Source organism: Drosophila navojoa, chromosome 4 (assembly GCF_054131105.1).
Source record: "Drosophila navojoa isolate 15081-1374.11 chromosome 4, UAZ_NAV_1.0, whole genome shotgun sequence".
Lineage (NCBI taxonomy): Eukaryota > Metazoa > Arthropoda > Insecta > Diptera > Drosophilidae > Drosophila > Drosophila navojoa.
This window is the reverse complement of record NC_142892.1, coordinates 24,170,834-24,195,190: the sequence shown is the minus strand read 5'-3', so window position 1 is coordinate 24,195,190 and position 24,357 is coordinate 24,170,834. Positions and strand designations below refer to the sequence as shown.

The 24,357-nt window shown below is 47.5% G+C and overlaps 7 protein-coding genes and 1 long non-coding RNA gene across 12 annotated transcripts in view; 3 read left to right on the top strand and 5 right to left on the bottom strand.

Annotated features, from left to right (window-relative positions):
* The window catches only part of LOC149091532 (uncharacterized), a 62,115-nt gene that overhangs the window by 20,601 nt on the left and 17,157 nt on the right, over positions 1-24,357 (bottom strand). The gene's annotated exons all lie outside the window — the stretch shown is intronic.
* Klp67A (Kinesin-like protein at 67A) lies at positions 7-5,199 on the top strand. Its single transcript, XM_018101323.3, has 5 exons — positions 7-441; positions 506-1,601; positions 3,870-4,674; positions 4,738-4,866; positions 4,936-5,199. Exons 1-5 carry the CDS (start codon positions 143-145, stop codon positions 5,061-5,063), a joined length of 2,457 nt encoding a protein of 818 aa, XP_017956812.1. The 5' UTR covers positions 7-142; the 3' UTR covers positions 5,064-5,199.
* On the bottom strand, positions 1,672-2,671 carry mRRF1 (mitochondrial ribosome recycling factor 1). Its single transcript, XM_018101336.2, has one exon. The coding sequence runs from the start codon at positions 2,576-2,578 to the stop codon at positions 1,790-1,792; it is 789 nt and encodes a 262-aa protein (XP_017956825.1). The 5' UTR covers positions 2,579-2,671; the 3' UTR covers positions 1,672-1,789.
* Positions 4,426-5,703, bottom strand: LOC108651545 (uncharacterized). The gene has a single exon (XM_018101339.3). It carries the CDS (start codon positions 5,675-5,677, stop codon positions 5,246-5,248), a length of 432 nt encoding a protein of 143 aa, XP_017956828.1. The 5' UTR covers positions 5,678-5,703; the 3' UTR covers positions 4,426-5,245.
* On the bottom strand, positions 5,841-7,280 carry Pdxk (pyridoxal kinase). Its single transcript, XM_018101335.3, has 3 exons — positions 6,877-7,280; positions 6,707-6,806; positions 5,841-6,643 (listed from the first exon to the last, which is right to left on the bottom strand). Exons 1-3 carry the CDS (start codon positions 6,967-6,969, stop codon positions 5,928-5,930), a joined length of 909 nt encoding a protein of 302 aa, XP_017956824.1. The 5' UTR covers positions 6,970-7,280; the 3' UTR covers positions 5,841-5,927.
* mRpS35 (mitochondrial ribosomal protein S35) lies at positions 7,376-8,637 on the top strand. The gene is made up of 2 exons (XM_018101334.3): positions 7,376-7,646; positions 7,701-8,637. Exons 1-2 carry the CDS (start codon positions 7,517-7,519, stop codon positions 8,555-8,557), a joined length of 987 nt encoding a protein of 328 aa, XP_017956823.1. The 5' UTR covers positions 7,376-7,516; the 3' UTR covers positions 8,558-8,637.
* Positions 8,717-12,741, top strand: Pgant6 (Polypeptide N-Acetylgalactosaminyltransferase 6). 4 transcript variants are annotated; one of them, XM_018101325.3, is made up of 4 exons: positions 8,717-8,922; positions 10,030-10,799; positions 10,870-11,635; positions 11,701-12,741. In XM_018101325.3, exons 2-4 carry the CDS (start codon positions 10,216-10,218, stop codon positions 12,370-12,372), a joined length of 2,022 nt encoding a protein of 673 aa, XP_017956814.1. In that variant the 5' UTR covers positions 8,717-8,922; positions 10,030-10,215; the 3' UTR covers positions 12,373-12,741. The 4 variants fall into 4 exon arrangements, with proteins under 4 accessions (XP_017956814.1, XP_089114906.1, XP_089114905.1 ...); XM_089258780.1 differs by lacking the exon at positions 8,717-8,922 and adding an exon at positions 9,020-9,043; XM_089258779.1 differs by lacking the exon at positions 8,717-8,922 and adding an exon at positions 9,252-9,385.
* Tet (Ten-Eleven Translocation (TET) family protein) lies at positions 14,909-23,860 on the bottom strand. Of its 2 annotated transcripts, none has more exons than XM_089258768.1 (6): positions 23,381-23,860; positions 19,340-21,905; positions 19,001-19,205; positions 18,776-18,939; positions 18,207-18,720; positions 14,909-18,119 (listed from the first exon to the last, which is right to left on the bottom strand). In XM_089258768.1, exons 1-6 carry the CDS (start codon positions 23,405-23,407, stop codon positions 15,317-15,319), a joined length of 6,279 nt encoding a protein of 2,092 aa, XP_089114894.1. In that variant the 5' UTR covers positions 23,408-23,860; the 3' UTR covers positions 14,909-15,316. The 2 variants fall into 2 exon arrangements, with proteins under 2 accessions (XP_089114894.1, XP_089114895.1); XM_089258769.1 differs by lacking the exon at positions 23,381-23,860 and having other exon boundaries at positions 14,909-16,824; positions 16,909-18,119; positions 19,340-21,350.

Sequence of the window (24,357 nt, the reverse complement as noted above, 5' to 3'; positions counted from 1 at the left end):
AACTCAGAAAGAGAGAAAGACGCGTCAAAGCAAAATTCAAACAAATCAAAAAAACGTCCAATTCAGGCTGTACCAAATCAAAAATTAAATACAAGTACAAAGAAAAACAATAAGCAAAAAGTGTAACCGAATAGTTTAAAACATGCCTGAACCAACGAATATTAAAGTAATAGTACGAGTGCGCCCATACAATCAGCGGGAAAAGGAACAGAATCAAAGATGCATAATAAAAGTAATGGACGGATCTTCATTGTTGTTCGACCCAGATGAGGAGGACGACGAATTCTTTTACCAAGGTGCCAAACAGCAGTACAGAGACATCTCAAAGCGCACAAACAAAAAACTAACCATGGAATTTGATCGTGTCTATGATACGGATCACACAAACGAAAACTTGTTCCAAGAGTGTACAGCGCCGCTGGTCGATGCAGTGCTCGATGGGTAAGTGTAGAAGTGCGCCTGCTTTCGAAATTTGAATTTGACTGGTAACATGTGTACATCGCAGGTACAATTGCTCGGTGTTTGTCTATGGCGCGACGGGTGCGGGAAAGACGTTCACAATGCTGGGCTGTGAAAACTGCCCTGGGCTCACGTTCCTGACCATGCGCGATCTCTTCGAAAAAATACAGAGTCAAAACGCGACGCGCAAATTTGACGTGGGCGTCAGCTATCTGGAAGTGTACAACGAACAGGTTATGAACCTGCTCACAAAAACAGGTCCTTTAAAATTGCGCGAGGATGCAAATGGCGTGGTCGTAAGCGGATTAGTGCTGAAGCCTATTTACAGCGCAGAGGAGCTGCTGCACATGCTTACTATAGGAAACGCAAACCGTACCCAGCATCCAACAGATGCCAACGCAGAGAGTTCGCGCTCGCACGCCATTTTTCAAGTACACATACGCATCACGGAATTAAGTACTGGCACCAAGCGTAGTGTGAAGCTTTCCATGATTGACTTGGCAGGCAGTGAACGTGCTGCTAGCACCAAGGGCCTTGGTATGCGCTTCAAGGAGGGCGCGAGTATCAACAAGAGCCTCTTGGCGCTGGGCAACTGCATCAATAAGCTGGCCGATGGGCTGAAGCACATACCCTATCGGGACTCAAACTTGACTAGGATCCTAAAAGACTCCCTCGGCGGCAATTGCCGTACTCTGATGATAGCTAATGTGTCCATGAGTTCGCTCACCTATGAAGACACCTACAACACCCTAAAGTACGCCAGTCGCGCCAAGAAGATACGCTCCGTGCTGCGCCAGAACGTGCTCAAATCGAATTTGCCCAAGGAGTTCTACGTAAAGAAGGTCACCGAGCTGATGGCCGAGCAGGAACGTTTGCTGCAGCACAATAAAGCGCTCGAGTCCAAACTTGCACAGCTGGAGCGGTCCGCCAGCAGCAGTAGCAGCTTCGGAGGATTTGACATGCAGGAGCTCAAGCCTTGGTACAGCCGCATCGATGCTGTATACACCTCTGTGATCAAGCTGCAACAGTGCGTCATTGGCCTACGAAGCAAGATTCAGACCCTTAGCTATCGACAAACACTGAAGAAGGATTTTGAGCAGCTGAGGAAAGCTGTGACGCAGGATCAACGGCTAATACAAGAGGTGAGTATCATTAGATATAGCCTACAATTTTTTAGGCTTATATTCGGATAACCTTCAACAGTCTCCACTATTTAACGCTTAAGACTCGCTGTATTTCTGAGAAGCTTAGCTTACGTTTCAATAGGCAGTAACATTTGTAGTGAGGGTACAATAATATTCTAGTTGAGTCCAATATCAGTCTAGAGGTATCAAGTCTCCCCAGTTAGCTCTTTCTGCTTGCTGACGAGCAGCTTGTCCGCCTCGGCAATGTATTTGTCCGCAATGGCCGTGACCTGCGTTTGGGCCGCAAAGACGTCGTCTTTGGCGATGTCTGTCTGCTTCTTGAGCTTGCGGATCTGTGCGTTCTGTATGTCCCGTATGGCGTCGCGGTACTTGATGAACAGCGCTTTCGCATTCTTGGACAGCAGCTCGCGATGCTCCTTGGTCACCTTGGGTATGGGTATGAAGAGGGTTGTGCCGTCTTGCTGAGGATTCAGATTCATGCCGCTCTTCTCAATGGCGCGCAGCACGTCTGGTATGGTCTGTGGGAACGCAATCATATTGACTATTATCGTCTTTGGATTCTTGCGCGATATCTGGGCCAGCTCCTGCAGCTCGTGCTCGGCGCCGTCTACCTTGATGCGCAGTGTGTCGATGGCGCCGCTCGTGGAGCGCAGCGACAGATTCTTAATGAAATCCTCCTTCATTTGCATGACGGACTTTTCCATCTGCGCATTCAGGCTGTCCAGGTTGATCAGTTCACGCAGCTGTTGCTCATTTATCTCAACCTTAGCAGGTTTACCCTTGCCGCCTTTTTCCTTTTTTCTGTCTTTGCCTTTTGCATAACTGCGTGCCTGCTGCAGACCCAGCACAGATGCCGCGCCGTTTTCTGCTAACGGCTGGATCTGCTGCAGTTGTGTTATAGCGCCTATTGTCGGACGAATCGGTGTTAAGCTAATGGTTAACGCTCGCAAAAGCAGTCTCGTCTTGGCGAGCATTTTGTATTATTTAAAATATTACGACTTGCACATCAAATACAATGCAAAGCTGCCAACTTGCCTAAAGCTCAATTCATTCACCTGGCGGCGGTAATGCCAACCTGATTTAAAAAAAGCAATGTATGCTGGTAAAAATATTTGTATCTTTTAGTTTCTGATTTCTAATGCTTTTAATATAGTAATATTAATATTGTTATTTTATTTTTTTTTATTGATTGATATTGACTTATTGATTGATATAAAATTTTTATTTAATTTTTGTTTAATTAGTTTATGAATAAATATGTGTTAATTTTTTATTCTAAGTTTGTGGTCAGTTAATATTGACAGCATATTCAAATAAAAGTTACATTTTTATTTATTTTTCAATGAGTTTTCAAACTATTGAGCAACCTCATTTTTATACCCTGAACCCATTGAAAATGGGAAATCAGGGTATAATGTTTTTGTGTAAAAGTATGTAACAGGCAGAAGGAATCATCGCAGACCCCACAAAGTATATATATTCTTGATCAGCACGATGAGCTGAGTCGATATAGCCCTGTCCGTCCGTCCGTCCGTCCGTCCGTCTGTCCGTATGAACGCCGAGATCTCAGAAGATATAAGAGCTAGAGAGCTGAAATTTTTTGTGCATACTCGTGTATACCATACGCAGTACGAGTTTGCTTTATTTTTTCGATAACTCATCCGATAACTTTTTATCGAGAATAATCGAAAAATTGATTTTGTTTTTTGAGCCTCATTGGAGTACTATTAGACATAGAGACTTCAGATTTACTGTGTATATATATATGATGAATACAAACATTTTGTAATCAACAGATTTTGGATACCACGCCCCCTTCGCCCCCAATTTGCAAAAAACGTATTTCAAGTACTAGAGACTTGTGCTTTAGAATGTACACACATTTTGACCATATGATTACGCTCTGAAAATTTCATCAAGATTGCATGTCTACAAAAAGTTATTCATCAAATAAATTCTCATACTATTGCCCACACTGCAGCGCAGCCCAAGCGCAGTCGCTGCTTACTGCGCAGTTAGCAAAGCGCGGGCGCGTGAGGATGGATGCATGTGTATGTATGTGTGCGTGCATAAAAGAAGTGCAGAATGATAAGAATATCAGCTTGGAGGGTTCAGGGTATCTCCTAGTCGAGCAGTCTCGACTAGAGTCTTCTTACTTGTTTTTTTTATTTTTATTATTATGATAAATTTTTATAGTACACAAGAATTTTCTGTTAGTTGTATTTAATTTTTTGTAACAATCTATTTCTTATTTTTATTTTCCAGGACTTTAAATTATTTACAGACTACATGACGACATTAAACACAAGAAATCAAAAGTATACTGATGAGCTGCCTCATTGGCGCAGTAAACTTGAGATTGCTTGCCTAAATCTGAAAAAGCTGAAGGTTGAAGTGAAGGAGTCGAAATATCACCAAATCTTGAGCATTTACCTAAGTAACAAGGATCTGGAAGTGCAACTGTCCAAGCAGCAGATAAACTGTAGTCATTTAACCAGTATTAACAATGAACAAGCCGAAAATGCGAGCCTTTTACGCAAATCCATATCCATGATGTGCGATGTCCTGCATCAGTTATACAACCGCTTGGAGGAGACACAGAAACTGACGCCAGAAATACAAGGTGTATACGAGCGACTTGAGCGAAGGATGCATTTCTCAGCATCCGAAACAGAGTTATCGGCGCACGACTTGGAACTCGATGCGCTTCTCGCCGAGCAGCAGCAGGAGAATATGTCGCCATTAGCATTGACCAACAGCGCCAAGAAGCGCAGTCGCGACCGGCGCTACACGCACACGCTAACCAATAGCGAGTTTGTACTTCACCTGGGCGTGGACAGCTTTGAAGATACGGACTCCGACACGGACAGTGGAGAGGATGGGCAGCAGGCCTTTAAGAAGCCACGCAACCTAGACGTCACTCAAGTAATTTCCGGCAACATGAACTCCCGCAAGGCGTTGACGGCGACTGTCACCAAATCTAGACCCCTGGTCAATCAACGCATGGTATCGGATTTGCTGTCGGATCAGAACGTCTGCGGATCTGCAGACAGAGACAAGGTTAAACAAGGTTAGCTGCGGATTCAAGTGAAGTGGCTGCAATCTTATCCTGACCTTCTGCTCGTTCTTTCAGCTCTGCTCAAGTCTAACAAGTTTACAACTCAAGGATTGCAGCGCACATGCGCGGCTGCGATACAGAAAGAGAATTTAAAGTTCCCATCGAACTGCGTGCGGAAAAGTCCGCGGGCGCTCATTGCTAAGAGTGAGTCAGAAATCCCAAAATAAGTCTACAATTTTACTAAATAAGTATTCTCTATTATATTTAACACAGCTCTCGCCGGCACCACGACGTCGGCGCGCAAACCCATTTCCCGTCTTGCCGGCACCATTGGCTCGGGCGTCAAGGAGGCGCCGGTAGTAAGAATAAATCGGGCTGCCTCATTTCGCGTAAAGAAATAATTGATCTTAATTGCATTGTGTTAGCGTTTATTTTCAATTTCGGTTTCTTTATGCAAGTTCAACGATTTTAATTTACTGCTTTTAGTTCTGTAAAAACCCTAAATAATCACTATAATATATATTATGTAAATTTAAATCATTTTTTATAAGCTGTGCGTAAACCTGTGAGAAAGGCTTGAAGTTTATAAATACAATGTCGTTTCCTTGTCCCCACCTAAATTGTGTCTATCGCTCCGGTAAATATCGCCTGTGTGCCATGGACCGACTCGGTAAGATGGGCCCAGTCCTAGTAATCCCAATAGCATGCAAAGAAGAGCGCCTAGATTAAGACCCAGCAGCATGAGACCGGGTCCGATTGGCGCCGCGAGCGCTCCGACCGAACTAGAGCCTAGCCAGTTACTTGGCTGACCGCCAAAGCCGGCATAGGCCAAGCGCCGCCAAGGTTGCTTTTCACTGGCAGCTACATCAGTTCGAGCAGGTCCAAGGTCCTGATCCTTTCGCTTGCTCTCGGCCAATAGAGTGTAGCGCGGTGAATAGGCTTTGTCCGTTGCATCTTGTGCATTGCTGGCGCAGGCCACGGCGCAGCAGACTGCAAGGAGAATGGGCAACTGCATGACGTCAACTGTTTGACTGCTTGAGAGCCATATCTAGTATTTATAGTGGAGCACGAGCACTTCTCGCGCCGTAGTTCAGTGATTTTTTGAGATGTCACCAGTGTAAACAAACGTGGCATCTATTAAGTATGCACAATAAAAAACTAGTTGAGTCGACTGTAAGGGGCATTAATATTCTGGCATGTATATTTGGATTAGATAAGTATTGTTCATTGTATTGTCCGTTTCGTTGAGTGCGCACTGTGCTGCTCTAGTTGAGGCGTTGGGCTTTGAGCACTACCTTCGGGTGTTCGATCTCCGATTTGCTTTGAATGAGTTTTAGCTCTCGCTCCCAGGCCTGAACAGATCCACTGGACCGTTGTCCGGGCATCTGCTCGACTGTGCGCCTGATTACGGCCTGCAGGGTGGCAATGGTTTTTTCGAACGCTTCGGTGACATCGCCGCTGGCATGGCTGTGAGCCAGAAAGAGTGAGGCAAAGAGATCACCGGTGCCAGTAAAAAACAGATCCTTGTCTCCTTGCTTGGGTATATCGATAGCTAGCCTTGGCCCATTCATCTGGCTCAAGAACGCGCGAAGAATGCCCGGCTGACCCAAGTCGCTACTGGAAATAACAACCGTCTTTATTTTGCGCTCGTGGAACCAATCCATCGCCTCCCAAACAGCCGCCTCGCTGCGAACCTCCTTGCCTGTGAGCAGTTCGACTTCGTACTGGTTGGGCGTCACGATGTCAGCTAAAGGAATGATCTCGTCCCGATACACGGGCAGCAGCTCTTTGGGCACGTACATGCTGCCATTGTCGCCCATGACGGGGTCACATACATAGATCAGATCGGGATTTGCTATGCGGATCCTTCGCAGAATCTCTCCAACTTGACGCAGAAACAAGGGATTGCCGATGTAGCCCGTCAGTAAATGGGAGTAGTGACCCAGTAACTTATTCTCCTCCAGACCCTCGAATATGTTCGCTACAAAGTAAGCAACTTGTTAGCATAAGACTGCACTATTTATGTTAATAAACAACTACTGACCCAATTCTTTTTCAGTAGATATTGGACCCTTGAAGCAATTGTAGCCTGTGTGATTTGAAAACTGGACAGAATTCAACGGATCCACATCGAAGCCGAGAAGCTAAAGAAAGAAAATTGGATATTGCCCAATGCAAATATACTAAAAATTTAATAGTGCATGCGTCACCTACCTGGAGGGGAAAGGTAGCCACCTTATTGCCCACATAGCCGTGCACTACGTGACTTTGAATGGAGAGCACCCGCTTAACACCTGTCGTAGTCATTTTGTAATTATGAGACTTTTGATCTGTAAGAACTCAAATATCAGTGCAATAACGGCGCTACTATAACCGGCTAGTCGTTTATAAGCAACTAAGCAAAACTGATTTATTTGCTTGTTCACAGAGTCGTGAGATACAAGCGACTGTTGCTTGGCTTATCATCAGGCAGCAGCATTAATGCGCTGATAAGTGATAGACTGTAATGGCCAATCAGGAGTATACGATGCGATAGCAGTAAATCAATACCACCAAGCTCTTTAGCGGCTATATTTGTCTCATATTACTAAACGATTGGGCAGCATTTGACCTTGGACTACAATCAAACTCTTAATTGCATATATATTTGCCCATCCCCCTCCTGTTTTCTATACACTCATTCGCATTGCACCTCCTTTGTACTTGGTATCGATACTAAAACAGCTGATGTGTTGGCTGTTGTGGTGAATGTCGCTTCGCAGTCGCATGGTTTACGTAAACTTTATTTGTTAAGTTTTCTATAAAAACTAGCAATTGGCTGGTTCTAATAATCTTCAATAAAATTAAATTAACCATGGCAACTAATTTAGTACGATTGCTTGAGAGTAGCATACGAAGCAACAATGCCGGCGTAGCTTCACGCACTTTGCGGGTATTTAGCAGCCAGCAGCAGCAATCGGAGCAGTCGGTGGAAGACGATGAGGGTAAACCGAATAGATGGTAAACAATCATAAGATTGAACTTACTTGTGCTTGCAGAATTCCGGGTGCTCAATCTACGTACTGTCAAACAACAGGCACGCAAGCGTGTAATAAAGAAGGAGGTGGCACCGCCTCCGCGGACAACGCATATGCCTGTAGATCAAGATTGGACAGCTGTCTGGTCGGGACCCCGTTCTTTTCACCCTGCCAGCGTACCGCTGCCTTTGCGCCAAGGCTACACAGAGCGAGGAGCAGCTGCTCCCTCAAAGTACGCCAATGCGGAGCTAATGAAAATACCAAATTTCTTGCATTTAACGCCACCGGCCATACGTCAGCAATGCGAGGCAATCAAAAAGTTTTGCACACCGTGGCCGAAGGGACTAGAATCGGAAGCCACCTGGAAGGCTATCTTCCCCGTAGAAGTCGTCACTACGGACTATTGCCACAGTCTGCCGACAATACGGCATCCGGAGGCTCGTCGCGTCACAATAACGCTGAAACTGACCGACTTAAAGTTTGATGCTCATGCTAAAGACAAATTTCTACGTCTCGTGGGCGATCGGTACAACCAGGAGACTGGAGTACTAACATTTGTCGCTGATCGCTGTCCGACGCGCAAGCAGAATTACGACTATGCTTTGTATTTGCTGACAGCATGTTACCACGAGTCATTCATTACGGAGCCATGGGAAGATAGCAAGTCAGAGGCCGACATGGAGGTCTATCTCTTTGAACGGAATAAGGCAAAGGTTTCTGCTGAGGCAATCCTCAATTGGAACGCAACTGGGGAAAAGCAAGCACCCAGTGCTACCTATGCTGACAGCGTGGAGAAGTTGATAAACGAGGGCGAAAATGAGTACAACATAGCCAAATATAAGGAGGAAGTGCTGAAAATGTTGAAAATAGCTATCTAGTAGACACTGAACCACAATTATTGAATTACTGTAATAAGGTGTACCACACTTTACCACAATAAACAAAATAGAAATCGAAATCATTTGGTATATTTGATTGTTGATTGTTGTTGCCGGTGAGTCGCGATTCGCGAGCATGCGGCAGCTGATTTGGTTGGCAGCGCGTCGTGGTGAATAGCAAAAGAACAAGTCGTATTCAAGAAGCAGCAGCAATTGTTAATCCAAATCACTGACCAAATAGAAGAAGACATATTTGGTGGACGTGGAAGGAATTTGTTGTATAGATTCGTAGCCAACCTTAACTTCGGCATTTCGAATAAAAAATCAACAATCAGTGGCATTCTTCCAATGGCGATAGTTGACAGGTAACATAAAAACTGATCATGTGGCAAACTACCAAAAACAAAGCAAAACAAACGGAAAAGTAAACAAAATTCTCTTATTACATCCATTCAAACAATTGGCAATTTGATGCATTTTATCTATGTACGTGCCTTCAATTGCTTTCACTTTAAAATACCGGAAGTGGCCTGCCATTTGGAATTTATCTTAACTAAGCAACTATTTTCGGCTGCCAGTCGAAAATGTCAACGTTGTCGTTGTCGTTGTCGTTGTCGACGTCGCGACGCGTCGTTGCCGCTTATCAGTGAAATGTTTTGTTTGCTTTTGCTTTTTGTGTAATTGCCTCGCAATGTAGTAGAACCCACACTCACACACATGAGTGAGTGCATGAGCGGGGGGGCATATTTTGAGAACCTCGAGCGGTGCCGTTTTCTCAGTTCTCTATAACGCTCACACTGAACAGAAGTAGGCTATTCAAAAGATTCGGTAAATCAAGTAAGCTTTTTAAATATGAATTATAATTAGTTTTAGTGTTGACATTAATAGTAGTACCACAGAAGCAGTAGTCGAATCAATTAGTTACAGTAATAGTGGTAATATTGAATTATGTAGTTGTATTTGAAGTAGTAGTAGAGCCAGTTGTCATTAAGAGAAATTCGTAGCACGAGAATTCAGAGTAGGCGTAGAAGTGGTACTTTTGAATAGTATTAGCTGTACTACAAATTTAGTACTGCTCCTAATATTACTGTAAATAATAGTTGTAACGGTCATTAACTCTAAGAGAGAGCACTACGTCATAGGGTTTGCATCGGAGACCTTCACAGGTGTGTTCTTGACATGTTATGAAGTACGGCTTGGGCTACAAGGTCGGCCCCATGGCTCATAGTCGCTGTCGAAGCATAAAAACTGTATATAAATTGGTGATACACAGCGTAGAACGTTGAAGCTAATGAAAATCCAGTGTTTTAATAAACCTGTTTCGGATAAAATAAATGTGTGCTAAAATGCGGGCTTTCTTATGCTATGCTGCAGACAAAAAAAAAACAATATTTATTTTTATCTTTTCCATACTGTGTTCATAATTCGTAGCACGTTATTCTACGTGTTCTTTCGCTGCTCTAATCTTTCAGCTGGTAGTCAAAACCGAGCGTGCGGAACAAACACAAACAACAGCTGAGCTAACACATATGAAACATTCTTGAGTTTGCCTTGCCCATGAGTATCTGTGTTAGCATCAGTTCCAGCAGTGGACCGCAGGCAGCGTAGCCAGCCACGTATCCATCCGTAGTGTAGAAAAATATAAATAATCTAGCAGTATGCGTCGGCCGAATATCAAATGGATTATCAAGTCGTCAATTTTGGCGTTGCTCTCGCTGATGCTCTTCCTTCTCATCACGAGTTGGATTTCGTCTACGCCGTACACGAATAAGCCGATACATCATGGCATCCAACCGGAGCCCTTAAAGCCAGCAGCAAGGGTCGCCGAGCAACATTTGGAAGCGGCGAGAGATGTCCAATTGCCTGAGCCAAATCATAAAAAGAAAATCATTGTGCCGAGGGACGAATTAGTGGCGGAGCTTGAAAAGGGGGACGATGCAGAGGATGAGGCAGACCAGTCTGATCTCGAGGAAGTCGATGCAAAGGCCAAAGCAAAAGAAGACGACAATCTTCAAGTGGCAGCACCCGACGACCATCTGCTCAAGAGAGACTGGCATGATTACACGGCAATAGAGCGTGACAGAAAGCGCGTTGGCATCGGCGAGCAGGGCGTGGCGGCGAAGCTGGAAGACGAGAGTCAGCGGGAATATGAGAAGACTCTCTCGCTCGAGAACGGCTTCAATGCGCTGCTCTCCGACTCCATTTCTGTGAATCGCTCTGTTCCTGACATACGGCATAAGGAGTACGTACCAATTCAGTATTTGATTCAATTTTTGTTCTCGTTTCTAATTCGCTCTTCTCTTTGCAAACAGCTGCCGCAAGAAGTTGTATCTCAGCAAGCTTCCTACGGTGTCCGTAGTCATCATCTTTTACAACGAGTACATGTCTGTGCTCATGCGGTCCGTGCACAGTCTGATCAACCGATCGCCACCGGAGTTGCTCAAGGAGATCATCCTCGTGGACGACTTCAGTGATCGAGCCTATCTCTTCAAGCCGCTGGAGGATTACATTGCCGAGCATTTTAATAAAGTGCGCATCGTGCGGCTGCCACGGCGGACGGGCTTGATCGGTGCTCGCTCTGCGGGTGCCCGGAACGCCACTGCCGAAGTGCTCATATTTCTGGACTCGCACGTCGAGGCCAACTACAATTGGCTGCCACCGTTGCTGGAGCCGATTGCTCAAAACAAACGCACTGCCGTCTGTCCGTTCATTGACGTGATTGACCACAGTAATTTTAACTATCGAGCCCAAGATGAGGGCGCGCGTGGTGCTTTCGACTGGGACTTTTTCTACAAACGTCTGCCGCTGCTCCCCGAGGATCTGAAACATCCTGCGGAGCCGTTCAAAAGTCCTGTCATGGCGGGCGGTCTTTTTGCCATTTCCGCCGAGTTCTTCTGGGAGCTGGGGGGCTACGATGAGGGACTGGACATTTGGGGCGGTGAGCAGTACGAGCTGAGCTTCAAAATCTGGATGTGTGGTGGACAGATGTACGATGCGCCCTGCTCCCGAATAGGCCACATATATCGCGGTCCACGCAATCACGTGTCGAATCCACGCGGAGGCGACTATTTGCACAAAGTGAGTAATTGAATAACTCTTATCAGATATCAGTTGCAGTATAAGATATGATATACCATAAATAGAACTACAAGCGCGTGGCTGAGGTCTGGATGGATGAATACAAGCACTACTTGTACAACGGCGCAGATGGCATCTACGAGCGTGTAGACGCAGGTGATCTAACGGCACAAAAAGCCATACGGACGAAACTGAAGTGCAAATCGTTCAAGTGGTTCATGGAGAATGTGGCCTTTGACTTGATAAAGAACTATCCGCCCGTCGATCCGCCCGACTACGCCAGTGGCGCCATCCAGAATGTGGGCGACCCCACGTTGTGCGTGGATACGCTTAGCAAGCCCCGTCACAATCGGGTAGGCATATACCCGTGTGCACGAAATCTGGTGAAGCCACAGCGCACGCAGTACTGGTCGCTCAGCTGGAAGCGGGACTTGCGGCTGCACCGGAAGAAGGACTGCCTCGACGTCCAGATATGGGATGCAAACGCGCCCGTTTGGCTGTGGGACTGCCACGGGCAGCAAGGCAATCAGTATTGGTACTACGATTACCACACCAAGCTGATTAAGCACGGCAAAGAGGGCAAGCGGTGCATGGAGCTCCTGCCGGACACCGAGGAGCTGGTGGTCAACGCTTGCAATGAGAAGAACCGTTTAATGCAGTGGAACTTTGGATTCGTCAACAAAACCGCACTGGACAACTACGACGTAGACTTAGAGCTGAAGCTCGACTTGATTTAAGACGCGCTCGCGCCACTTGCCATGTACTTAATAATGCAATTGTAAAGTCTAATTTTGATTTTTATGTAGTTGTGTGTACATACATAAGTAATTGCATAGGCCTATCTATATACATATACTAGATCGTAAGCAGGATTGCCCCAAGTTGTATTCGCACATTCCATTGTCAGTTGCTAGTTAACATACGTGCATATGCATATGTGTATATGCACATACAATGCAATAAATGTGACTAAATTAAACGTCGGCAACGATTTGTGTTTAACTTTGTTTGTCGTTTTATTTAATATTAATATCTGCTTGCTTTTCAATACGCGTACTTTTAAATAAATATAATTTTTGTTTCTTTTCGTATTCTTTATATAAGTTTTTATTTGTTTTTTTTTCTTTCTCTTTTCTTCTTGTATGTTCTTATTCATTTTCATATTTGTTTATCGTTTTACAATATGTATTATCATCATCATAATCATCATGATTAGCTCTCATCTCAATATCTTCATCTTACATACTTTTTGTGTAGATCTTTTACGTGCATTGGGTTTCTAGTGTTTCATTCTGTTGACACTTGATTAAAATTAATATACGCCAATATTTTCAGTATATATATATATATATATATATATATATATATATATATATATATATATATATATATATATATATATATATATATATATATATATATATATATATGTGTGTGTGTGTGTGTGTGTGTGTGTGTGTGTGTGTGTGTGTATCTATCATTTCCCATAAATAACAAAAAGTAAAAAACAAACACTTTGTAAAGTTTATAAATTAATAATGGCAAAATGTTGGATTTCCTTTTATTTTGAAAATTATATAAAAAGCATTTACAAACTATAATAGTTGTTGGCTTGCATAATTATTTAATCAATTATCATAATTTATATTTATATTTATAAACATTTAAATATTTATCAAAACATGTTTTTTCTTGTTGCTCAAAAGTCTTCTTCGCTGCCTTACATTTACATACATACGTTTTACATTTATGATTCTCTCTGTTTCATCTTCATAATTTCAAATTATAGGCATAAGTATACATATATTTATATAATATATTAATAACCATTTCTTGTGCAAAATATTTTCTTCTTCTTCTTCATCTTATTTTTGTTTAGACTAATTTGATTTGAAATTCAGTTGCGCTGCCATTTTGCTTTCCTTCTTTTGCTTTTGTTTTTGTTTTTGTTTTGGATGGATGTAAATTAATTAATTGAGTTAGCTTTTTACAATAATTCATGCGTGAAATGAATAAGCAAATATATTTTGTCCTTTAGTTAATTATAGTTGTTGTTGTGTACTTAATACTTGCTTGGTTTCGAGTCTTTTTTTTTTTGGATTTTTAATTTTCTTTTCGAATTTGCATTAACATTTACAGCGCATATTAATAAAAAAACAGTAATGCCTTTTGGGCGCGCATATGTAAATAATAAAACATAATTTCTTTTTCTTTATTTCATACGTGTTTGTCTGGGATACTTGTTTCTTTTTTTATTATTTTTGTTTTTTGTTTTATTTTGTTGTGGCTTAAACTTAATTTATGATTAATGTTTAAAAAATGTCTTCATTCTTTACGCGCTACTCCCGTCTTTGCTTCATTATCTTTCTTCCCCCTTTCTTCCGTTCATTCTTCGCGGTATTCTTATTTATGTGGTTTTTACGTATGCTTAACTTAAATGCTTCCCACCCCAGACCCGTCTCTATTTCTCTTCTACGCTCTTCTCACTGTGCTCACTTCTCCGCCTGACGCACACTTACTACATACATACAAATATGTTTGCGTATGTAAATAGAATTAGTTGTTGCCCCTGCTTCACTTCTCTTTTCGGCTTTAAACGCTCGTTCTGTGTGCCTGCGCGTGTATGTGTTTGTGTTTGCTTGTGAATGTAGTGCTTGCAGTTAACAGTACATTAAATGTCGCAAATGCAGCTCTCTTGCGTGCTGAATGCAGAGAGTGCGGACGATCGAAAGAGAGTCGCGCATCAAGAGAGCCGCATTTACTGTCTGCCAATTCGAATTCACTTGGCGCTGCAAAGTATGCAACAGCGCCAAAAGAGAGTCAAATTGGAACGATGCTAAAAGCTAATTGGAAAATATATTTCATTTCACTGTAGTAGAAAAAAGTTAGCAACTATATATAATTGTTTTTGTTTTGTTTTGTATTTTGTTTAGTTGTTTGCGAAATTGTTTACGTTGTTTCTAGTTTGCTTTAAAAATTGGTTTATTTGTACTTTTGGCAATGATCTTTTACGATTATCCCTCCACTAATGTTTGTTTTTTAGTTTTTTTATTTTTTTTTTCAAGCAAACATTACTTTAGAAAATTAGTTTATTAGGTTTTTTTGTTGTTTCTTTTAGTTCTTCGGTTTCCGTTTTCTAGTGTTTGTTCTGTAGTTTGCTTTGTTTGATTCTTAACAGAAGGAGAGAACAAAATGTAAAAAATAAATCATTTAACAGAAATTGCCAACAATATAGCTGCGCTAAAAACATAGATTTTCTTCATTCTTCGTCTACTTCGTCGTTTCCTATATGTATGTATGTATATGTATATGAATATGAATCTAACTGCATTTTCATCCAGTTCGTGAACTAGGCTTGTGTGAGTGTTTGAGTGTATGTATGTATATGTGAGTGTGCTGCTGCTGTTGTTTTTGTTGTTGTTGTTATTGTTGCTGTGAGTGCTGTGGAGCTTTGGTAGTGTATTACTGCATGCTGGCCGGGTATATCCAACTGCAACTGCGTTGCCTGCTCCCCAATCCCAATCTCAATTCCAGTCTCAGCTCCAACCCCAACCCCCTCGTATGGCACACGGTATCAGGACGCGTTTACAAAAATAATTATTATGAGAATATCTTTCAGTCGTTTGTCAAACGGCTACCAGTAGTAGTAGGCGCCTATCCCCATCTGGCGGTGGTAGGCGCTCAAGTTTGCTGCAACGGTTGCGCCGCCGGAGGAGGCGGCACGGCTCCTGGAGTCGTTGCCTGCTGCGCTGTTGGGCCATTGGCATTGTTGCCATTGTTGCTGCTGCTGGTGCCATTGGCGGCGCTGCCATTCGTGGACGATGTTGGACTGCTATTGCCCTCCTGGTAGGGCCCCGTAACTACGCATGGGTGCATAGGGAACAGGGTCGTCCACGACGTTGTTGTTAGTGTTGGTGCGTGGAGGGCAACTTTCTCGTTTTTTGACTGCTCGCTATTGTTGTTGTTGTTGTTGTTATTGTTGGTGTTGTTGTTGTTCGACTGTGTCTTCTTGCTGGCCTCGCTCTTTTTCTTTTTGCTGCCACTGGCCCCATTCTTAATGGCGCCGCCACTCCCACTGTTCTCCTTCTTGATGGTGGGCAGGGTCGGGGTTGCAGTCACCGCCAGTTGCTCGTCGGGCATATCCTCGTCCTCGTCGTCCTCGCCGGCTGCCTTCTTCAGCAGACGCTCGCGCTCCTCTTTGGCTTTGTTGTCGAGGTCCGTGTTAATCTTCTTCACGCGCATCTTCTCCTCCCACTCGTCGATGCCGTGCCTGGCACGATTCAAGTTGCGATGCTGGTAGAAGATCAGGGTCATGCGCGTCGGGTGGTGGCGATCCGGTCGCCGCACGGCTGTCGTCGCATGCATCTCGTGCTTGGCGCACTCGATCAGCACGCTGCCATGATTCAGCGCAATGGCCACGCCGCCCATCTGCGGATCCTGGAACGCCTCAATGTTCTCATTGATCTCGGCCACCTCGCCGATCGGCTCGATCTTGGTCGAGTTGGTGCTGGCTGGCGCCACAGTAGTTGCCGTCGAGTTGCCGCCAGCGCCAGCCGCGTTGCCGTTGGCATCGTTGCTGTTGCTGTTACTGCTGTTGCTGTTGCTGTTGCTACTGTTATTGTTGTTGACAAGCGGTGGCACCTCAACAGCACTTGCTGCAGTGGGCTCCACGGGCAGCTGGCCATTGCTCAAGTCGGGCAAAATGGTTTGAGGGGGTGTTGCTGGCAACTGTTGCTGCTGCTGTTGCTGTTGCAGCTGCTGTTGCTGTGGCTGCTGCAGTTGCTGTTGCTGTTGCTGTTGTTGTTGCTGCTGCTGCTGAGGCACAGCAGTTGGCACCGTTGGCTTCACCAGCGTGGCCCCGGATGGCACCGGGCCGTGCGTAGCCAGCAGTGTACCACCAGCCCCTCCGGCCCCCGGGCCGTAGCCTCCAGAGCTCTGGTGATGGCCGTAGACATTCCAGTTGGGCGAGGGTGGCGGCGGCGTGGGAGGTGGCGTCTGCTGCGGATACATGCCGTACGGCGAGTACGCCTGGTGGTGGTAGCCGTAGTTGTAGTTCATGTTCTGGTAGGCGTCGTACGCGGAGTAGGCGGAGTGCGGCGGCGGTGGCGGAGGCGGGTACATCTGATAGTTGTTCGGGTACTGCGAGTACTGGTAGTCGCTGGGCGGCGGCTTTGGCTTGACGAAGCCTTCTGGCGTATGCGGATGGTGGTGGTGGTGGAGTGGTGGTGCTAGATTAGTCATGGGTTGCATGGCTGTCAAAGCAGTTAACTTACTCTCGACCAGTGAGTGGTTGACCAGCGTCGTCGAGTCTGGGTTTTCCTCGCTGACGCGGCCCTTAAGCTCACCACCAGCAACAGCGCCGGCCACATCGACACCGCTCTGCTGCTGTTGTTGTTGTTGTTGTTGTTGCTGCTGCTGTTGTTGTTGTTGTTGTTGTTGTTGTTGCTGTTGTTTTTGTTGATGCTGTTGCTGCTGAAGTTGCTGCTGCTGATGTTGCTGCTGTTGCAGCTGCTGCTGCTGGTGTTGCTGTGCGCCCAGCGCTGGCGCTGCCAGATTGTTGTAGCTGGACGTGTAGCCATTGCTGGCCTCGTGCTGAGGGGGCGTGGGCGTCACTGTAGCGGGCGTGACGGGCGGCATCGCTGTGCCTGTTGCTGCTGGAGAAACAGTTGTTGCCGAGGCCGCTGCAGCTGCAGCACCTCCTGCTGCTGCTGTCGGTGGCGTCACTGTGTGCGCATGCTGCGCCATCGGCGCCGTAGGCGTGGTCGGCGTGAGAGCCGCACTACCAGCGGCCATGCCCATGGCATGGGCCGGCCAGTTGCCGTAGTAGTTGCGCGAATCGATGTAGGAGCCCGTCTGGTAGTCGTAGGAGTAGGGCGAGTCCAGCACGGTGCTCGAGATCTGGTTGGACTGTAGCTGGGCGTCCGTGAACGTGTCTATCATCGTGGCCATGTTCATGAGGCTCGAGTTCGAGCTCATCAGCTGGTTGGGCTGGCCGCCCGGCGGACCAGCCCCGACTGCTGCTGCCGAGCTGTTGTTGCTGGTGTTCGGATTGCCGGCGTGCTGATTGACGGGCGGCGTGCTGAATGCGCTGCCCGCCGGACTAGGGTTGTTTGTGACGGGCGTTTGGCAGCGCGGCGATGGCGTCGTTGGAGGCGCCGAGCCCGGCGTGGACACACTGGAGCTCGACTTGGGCTTTGACTTTGATTTGTTGTTGCTGTTGCTGGCATTGTTGCCGGGGGCGCTGCCATTGCTGGCGCAGTTCTCTTTCTTGATGTGAGCAGAGGCAAGGGCGGGCGGACTGCTCTGCTGGGAGGACGCTTGCTGGGCCTGCGATTGGGCGCCGTTGCTTGAGCACTGACTGCTTCCGTCGGCGGCGGCGTCGTGGTCGCCATCCGGGGTGGAGGCTTCGTCCTCCTTGCGTTTTTTTCCGTGCCGGCGACAGGGTATTAGCGGGGTGGAGCGCACGCGTACTTCGCAGGGAAATCTACGAGTGGGAGAAGGACACGGATTAATGCTAGTCACCAACAGTCCGAGCTGCAGTTGGTAGCTCAAAACTCAACACTACACTCACTTGTCCAGCATTTGCACAGCACCGGTGCGATGCTTATCACGCTGCCCTTCGACGCTCTCGAACTCGTCGGTGCCGTCCATCGTGTAGAGCGGCAGGACGTGGAACTGCTCGTCGTCGGGCAGGTGGGTATCGCGGTTGCTGGGCTTCAGCAGGGCCACGTGAACGGTGCAGCCGTCCTGCATGTTGTGCAGGTCGCGGTGAGAGTGGGCGCAGAAGTCCAGGCAGGCGGTTACCCCCGAGAAGGGCTTGCCCGGCTCGAGGCCGAGCCGACAGTCGGAGGCCTCATGCTCGTACTTGGTCTGATTGTCGTAGGAGCGCGGGCACACCTGCTTGAACACCGGCGCCAGCAGTGTGGCAATCAGATTCATGTGGTCCTCGATGGCCGCTTCCTCGCTCTTCACCGACAGCCTGAACTTGCGCACGGTCTTCGAGCGGGCGTACTTGCAGCCATTGTAGTACATAGACCAGCTGCAGCCAAAGCTGTACGAGGCGCCTGATGACTCCGGATCCAGCCCTGCAATAGGTCAATAAGTAACGCATAACAGTGGGCTGGCGGCAGGTGCGCTTACCTTGGCAGGCACAGGTGCGATTCTCATTAGTCGCGCAACGGCGCGTCGTGGGTAGACCGAACTTGTTGAGCTTGGGTATGAGGTTCACATAGGCATCGTCCGCCTCCTTACGCGGCATCCCGTCCCAGGCCACCATGCATACGACAATATAGGCGGCAATGCACCTGAAACGGGAGTCAAGTTACACTCACACTGCTTTCATGGCTATGGACGTGCCTGGCTTACCTGTGACCGGGACGCTTCTTGACAACCACAAGTATCTTCTCTTCGGGATCGGCGCGCCTGATCACCCACTTGGCCACCGGGCAGCCCTGCGTGGTCTTGCCCTCCTTGCCCGTGTAGACGATCTTCTCGATGCGCAGCTGACGACCCGTCAGATGGCACCGCTCCTCGAACTCCCGACGCAGCTCCATCAGCGTAGATGCAGTTCCTATGGTGAACGAAACACTAATTAGGTCAAATACAAAAGGCTCCCCACAAAATATACTTCAAGGAGCTACCTGCTCCAGTTCAATTAGCCCCAGACCCAGTTATTCCCCAGTTCCATTAGATCCCTTTACTTACCCAAATGCGTATAGTAAGTGCCCGGCTCGGGTGGATTCTTGTCGGACTGGAAGCACTCGCACTCGGGTATTTCTGTTTTGTTGCCCTTCTCGAGGCGATCCGTCGTATCAAACATGGGATTGATCTTCTCGTGCTTCACAATTATTTCAGGTATCTCCTCCTGCTTTTGCTTCTTTGACTTGGCCTTGACGCCATTGTGCGCCTCGGCCAGCTCATCTTCATCCAGGAGCTCCTCCTTGGGCTGAACGCCCAGTCCCAGGCACGTGCCGCCCTTCAGGTGCTCCTCTGTGGGTGGCCGGGTGCCGCCTTGACGACAGCAGGAGAAGCCATTGTTCAGCGGCTTACCTTCACCCAGATACGGATAGCCATGGCCGTGGGCGTGGCCGTGACCATGGCCCAGCATGCCCATGTCGTCCAGCTTGGAGTCCAGCATGCCATGGTGGCTGAGGTGGGGCGGTGGCGGTGGTGCTCCATGTCCCAGCGCATAGCGATGAGCGGGAATGGGGTACGCGTGCGCTGGTATGTCCTGCTCGTAGTTGGTGGGCAGTGGTATAATGCTGTTCGTGTCTGGCTTCCGGTCCAGCTCCAGCATGCTGTTGCCGTGCCCGTGTCCGTGCCCGTGCGGCGCGTGGTGCACAGAATTCGATGGCAGCTTACCACGGCTGCCGTACGCCGCTGCTGCTTGATAGCCGGGCACAAAGCTCTGCTGAAAGTTCTGCTGGAAGCTTCCGGCTCCTGCGCCGTAGTACGGCGAGTTGTGGTGGTAGCCAGCATACTCCTGCTGGTGCTGCTGCACCGGCTGGCCCTGTCCGTCGTTCTGGCAGAAGTCGGCGTACTGAATGAAGTTCTGGTAGTTGCGCTCGTAGCCCTCCATCTTGTTGGGCTGCCCGCCTGGCGGCGGAGGGGGTAACAGGCCTGGCTCCGTCTTGATATACTGGCCGTGGTACTCCTGCCCGCTGCCCGGCGGTGGCGGATAGTGTGCGCCCAGAGCCTTGAGGCCCCCGCCACCAGGATCGTTCGCATTGCGATCCCTTTCAATTTCGGCGGCCGCCGCCTCTGCGGCAGCGGCAGCGGCGCGGCTCGCCTTGCTGCGATTCCGCGACTTCTTCGGTTGAGGCTGCACCGGCGGCTGTATGGGCATGGAAGGTGGCTGGGGCGGTTGCTCCGCATGGCTGATGGTCATGTGCTGTCCTGGCTGGTGTTGCTGCAGCTGCAGCTGCAGCTGATGGTCTGTGCCGGCGTAGCCGCTGCTCACGCTGGGCTTCTTAAACGAGTTGGCGTGGTGCGGCTTCCAGATCTGATCGCCACCACCTCCGATGGGCTCGGCGCCGCCCAGCGGGGGTGCGATGCTGCTCGAGCCGTTGGCGCTCAGCGCCGTGTCGGGCCGGAGATGGTGGCTATACGATAAAAAATGACCGGTTTGTTGTTGTTGCTGCTGTTGCTGCTGCGCGGCAGTTGCGCCAGCAGTCTGGCCCTGCAGCTGAATGTCGGGCGGGGCATCCTTGGAATCGCTCTTGCGCATGATCATCGACTTGATACGCGTATTCAGATGCAAGCGTTCCCCCTGACCCTGCGCCGAATAGCCATCGTTTGCCAGCTGCTGCTGCTGTGCAGAGGGCGGCTGTTGCTGCTGTTGTTGCTGTTGCTGATTGCTCCAGTTCCAGTCCTGCATGGGCGGCGAGGCAAGATGTGGATGTGACTGCTGCTGCTGCTGCTGCTGGGCCTGCACGCTGCTGCCGTACGGCTGAAGTCCGTTGCCGTTCGGCGATTGCGGCACCTGACTGGGCGACTGGGAGACGAGGCGTGGCTGCTGCTGCTGCTGTTGTTGCTGCTGCTGTTGCTGATGCTGCTGCTGCTGTATGAGGCTGCGTGTGGGCGATGGGGGCACCGGTTGGGGCTGCTGCTGCATGGGAGAGCTAGCCGGCTGGGAAACCACCGCATTACCAGGCCCAGTGGCTGTGGGCGTGGCTGCACCACTGGGCGTTGCTGTTGTCGTCTGTTGTTGTTGCTGCTGTTGTTGCTGTTGTGGCTGTTGTGGCTGTTGTTGTTGCTGTGAACCGCTGAAATCGCCTGGATACCCGTTACAGTTGAGTGAGCGCGGCGGCACGCTGCTCACCCGCGGATATCCAGGCGTGTCGTTTCCCGACATGCTCTTGCTCAGATCGCCGCCCAGATGCTGCTGCTGCTGCTGTTGTTGCTGCTGCAGGCCAACTGCTGGTGGCGCCGGTGCCGTAGACACCTGCCCGGCATAGCTAACACCGCCCGGCGGAAAGCCCGCCGCGACGCTCTGCAGACCCACCTGGTTGATGGGCGCACTCGAGAGCTGCTGGCTTTGGAAATCGTAGCGCTGCACGGGCGCACCGTACGGGGAGCGGCCGTAGTTGGGATCGAAGCCGAGACCCGTCTGCACGTAGCCATTTGATGGATAGGCGTAGGACTGTGTCTGGAAATCCAAGGAGTTGAGTGATGTGATGGCTGGAGTATTCTGTGGTATTTGCTGTATGAACTGGTTCTGCCACCCCTGCGACGGATCCGCCTGCCATGTGGGATAGAAGGCCATGGGTGCCTGCGGGATGAACGATTTGTAAATAGATTATATTGGTTATATAGATTATAAGTGAGTGATTGACAGTATTGTATGATAATGCAGCATTATTCGTTCAGTGAGAAATACAAAGCGAATAAAAATATCTTGAGCACAGTAAAATATTTTTCGATTGGCTATTCCGATTAACGATTTTTTATTTAGTTAGTGATTCATTGCTATTGATTCTCCTATTAATATAGAACATATCCATGCTCTACTTGATATGTCAAACCCCTCATATTTTTGCACGACACAATCAACAAGAGAAATGTAACCCTGCCTAGTTACATATTTAGTTACAAACTATTAGAGCCAAACCTGATTATGATATAGCTCGAAATATGTAGTTAGCAAACGACTAACCCATTTTCGGCTCTACCTCTGTCTCGCTCTCACCCTCTCTTACCAACCCCTCACATAGGCCATCATCAGGAGTTGGCTGTTAAAAATTGCTTTTCTGTTTCCGTTGTTTTATTTGTTCCTGTTGCTGCGGGGCGTAAATCAAATAAGCCGCACCCCAATTAGGCGGCATATTAATTGGCTCGGGCTTCAAAAACAAATAAACGCACAGAAATAATATCTAAATAAAACAACAACAACAGCAATAGCAACTACAACATGCCAAATATTTATAGCATTCAACTCCGGCCTGCGCTTGGAATTAGACTACAGCATTCGGGTGTCGGAATTATGAAAGTGAAAGTCGTGAACAGACAGAGGAATACAAACTGACAGCAGCCACTGTCAGATACACAATAAAATCACATAAATATATATAAATGTACATGTATATATATTAAAATATGAAATATTCCAATTTTTATTTTATTTTATTTATTATTTTACTTTTTTTTTGTGCTGGGCAAAGTTTTATATCCCATTTTACTTTGGGGTTGTGCTTGTTATTTATGTTGTAAAAATAGACTGTGTCTGTCTGTGTGTGTGTGTGGAAATGTGCACCTGGTGATGACAGCTGCTGCTGCTGCTGCTGCTGCTGCTGCTGCTGTTGTTGTTGTGTGGTTTGCGTTTTATTTTTTGAAAGCATTTAGCAATCATTGATAAAAATCGAAAAATTGTTTATGAATGAAGATATGTGTGTATTTGTGCCTGTCTGTGTGTGTGTGTGTGTGTGTGTGTGTTTGCGTAGTTTGCTTTTGCGTCCGTCCATCCGCCCCTCTGCACAGCATTTGCTTTCGTTTCGTGTGCACAGCTGCAGCTGATTGGACGTGTGTGACGTATACGCAATGTTGGCCAGCGGCGCTATTGAGTTTTAATTTATGTTATTTGCCATTGTTGTTTTTTTTAATTCATTTCATTTCATTTTACAGCAGCAGATGAACTGATTGAAGGTCAATGCTCGTTGCTGTTGTTGTTGGTGCTGTTGTTTTAATTGGAAATCCCGATAGCAACAAGAAAATATAGTTTTAAGCTGTTCGATGTTTTGGTGCACTCACCATGGGTTGTTGCGGTTGATCCTTCATGGTTTGTATTTGTGCGGTTATTTGATGTTGCTGCTGGTGCAAATGTTGCTGCTGCTGCTGCTGTGCGTGCTGCTGCTGGTGATGCTGCGACTGATGCTGCTGCTGCAAATGTTGCTGCTGGTGGAAATGCTGTTGCGGCTCCGGCTGCTGCTGATAGTGCTGCGACTGCTGCTGATGTTGCTGTTGCAGTGGCTGCGGCTGCGGCTGCGGCTGTTGCTGATGCGACAACAATTGCTGCTGCAGTTGCTGTTGCTGTTGCTGATACTGTTGCTGCTGCTGCAAGCTGCCGGCGGCTGCAACTGTTGCTGTTGTCGTGTTTGGCGATTGCTGCGGCAACAATGTTGCTGTTGCTGGCGCTGGACTTAGACGCGGCGATGTTGCTGAAGCGGCTGCAATGCCAACGGCGGATGCATTCAGTTTATTTGCTTTGGTAGAGGTTTTGCGGGCGCGTGACTGCAAATAAAATACAAGTTGACAAATTGTTAAAACACATTCAGATATCTGAGCAGAGGCAGCAATAAACATCTGTAGCAGTTGTTGCTCTTGGCGCAGCTTTATGGGCAGCTGACCTTCGCAGCGGCAGAGTTTCTGCCTCGAGTTTTATCACTGTTTGCCCAGCGGCAATGCGCTTTGCTCGAAACCCTAATTATGCAATTGCAAACGCAGTCTGTATTGCTCCGAGCTGTTCTACTTATTGCCGCAATTAGTTGAATAATTTTATTTCATTTCTATAATTAAGGAAATTTGCTGTTAGACGCGCAAATATTTTAATTGCCGCACATTCAGCTGCAGTCTACCCTCTCTCTCTCTCTCTCGCTCTCACACTCGGTTCCGCTCTTTGTATAATTTATGCTTGCAGCGGGCACATAATTTCGACTCGTTTCTTTTTTTCGAGTCTGCACGCCGGCAACATGTAAAATTTATGTGGCCAGCGATTTATGTGCAATTTA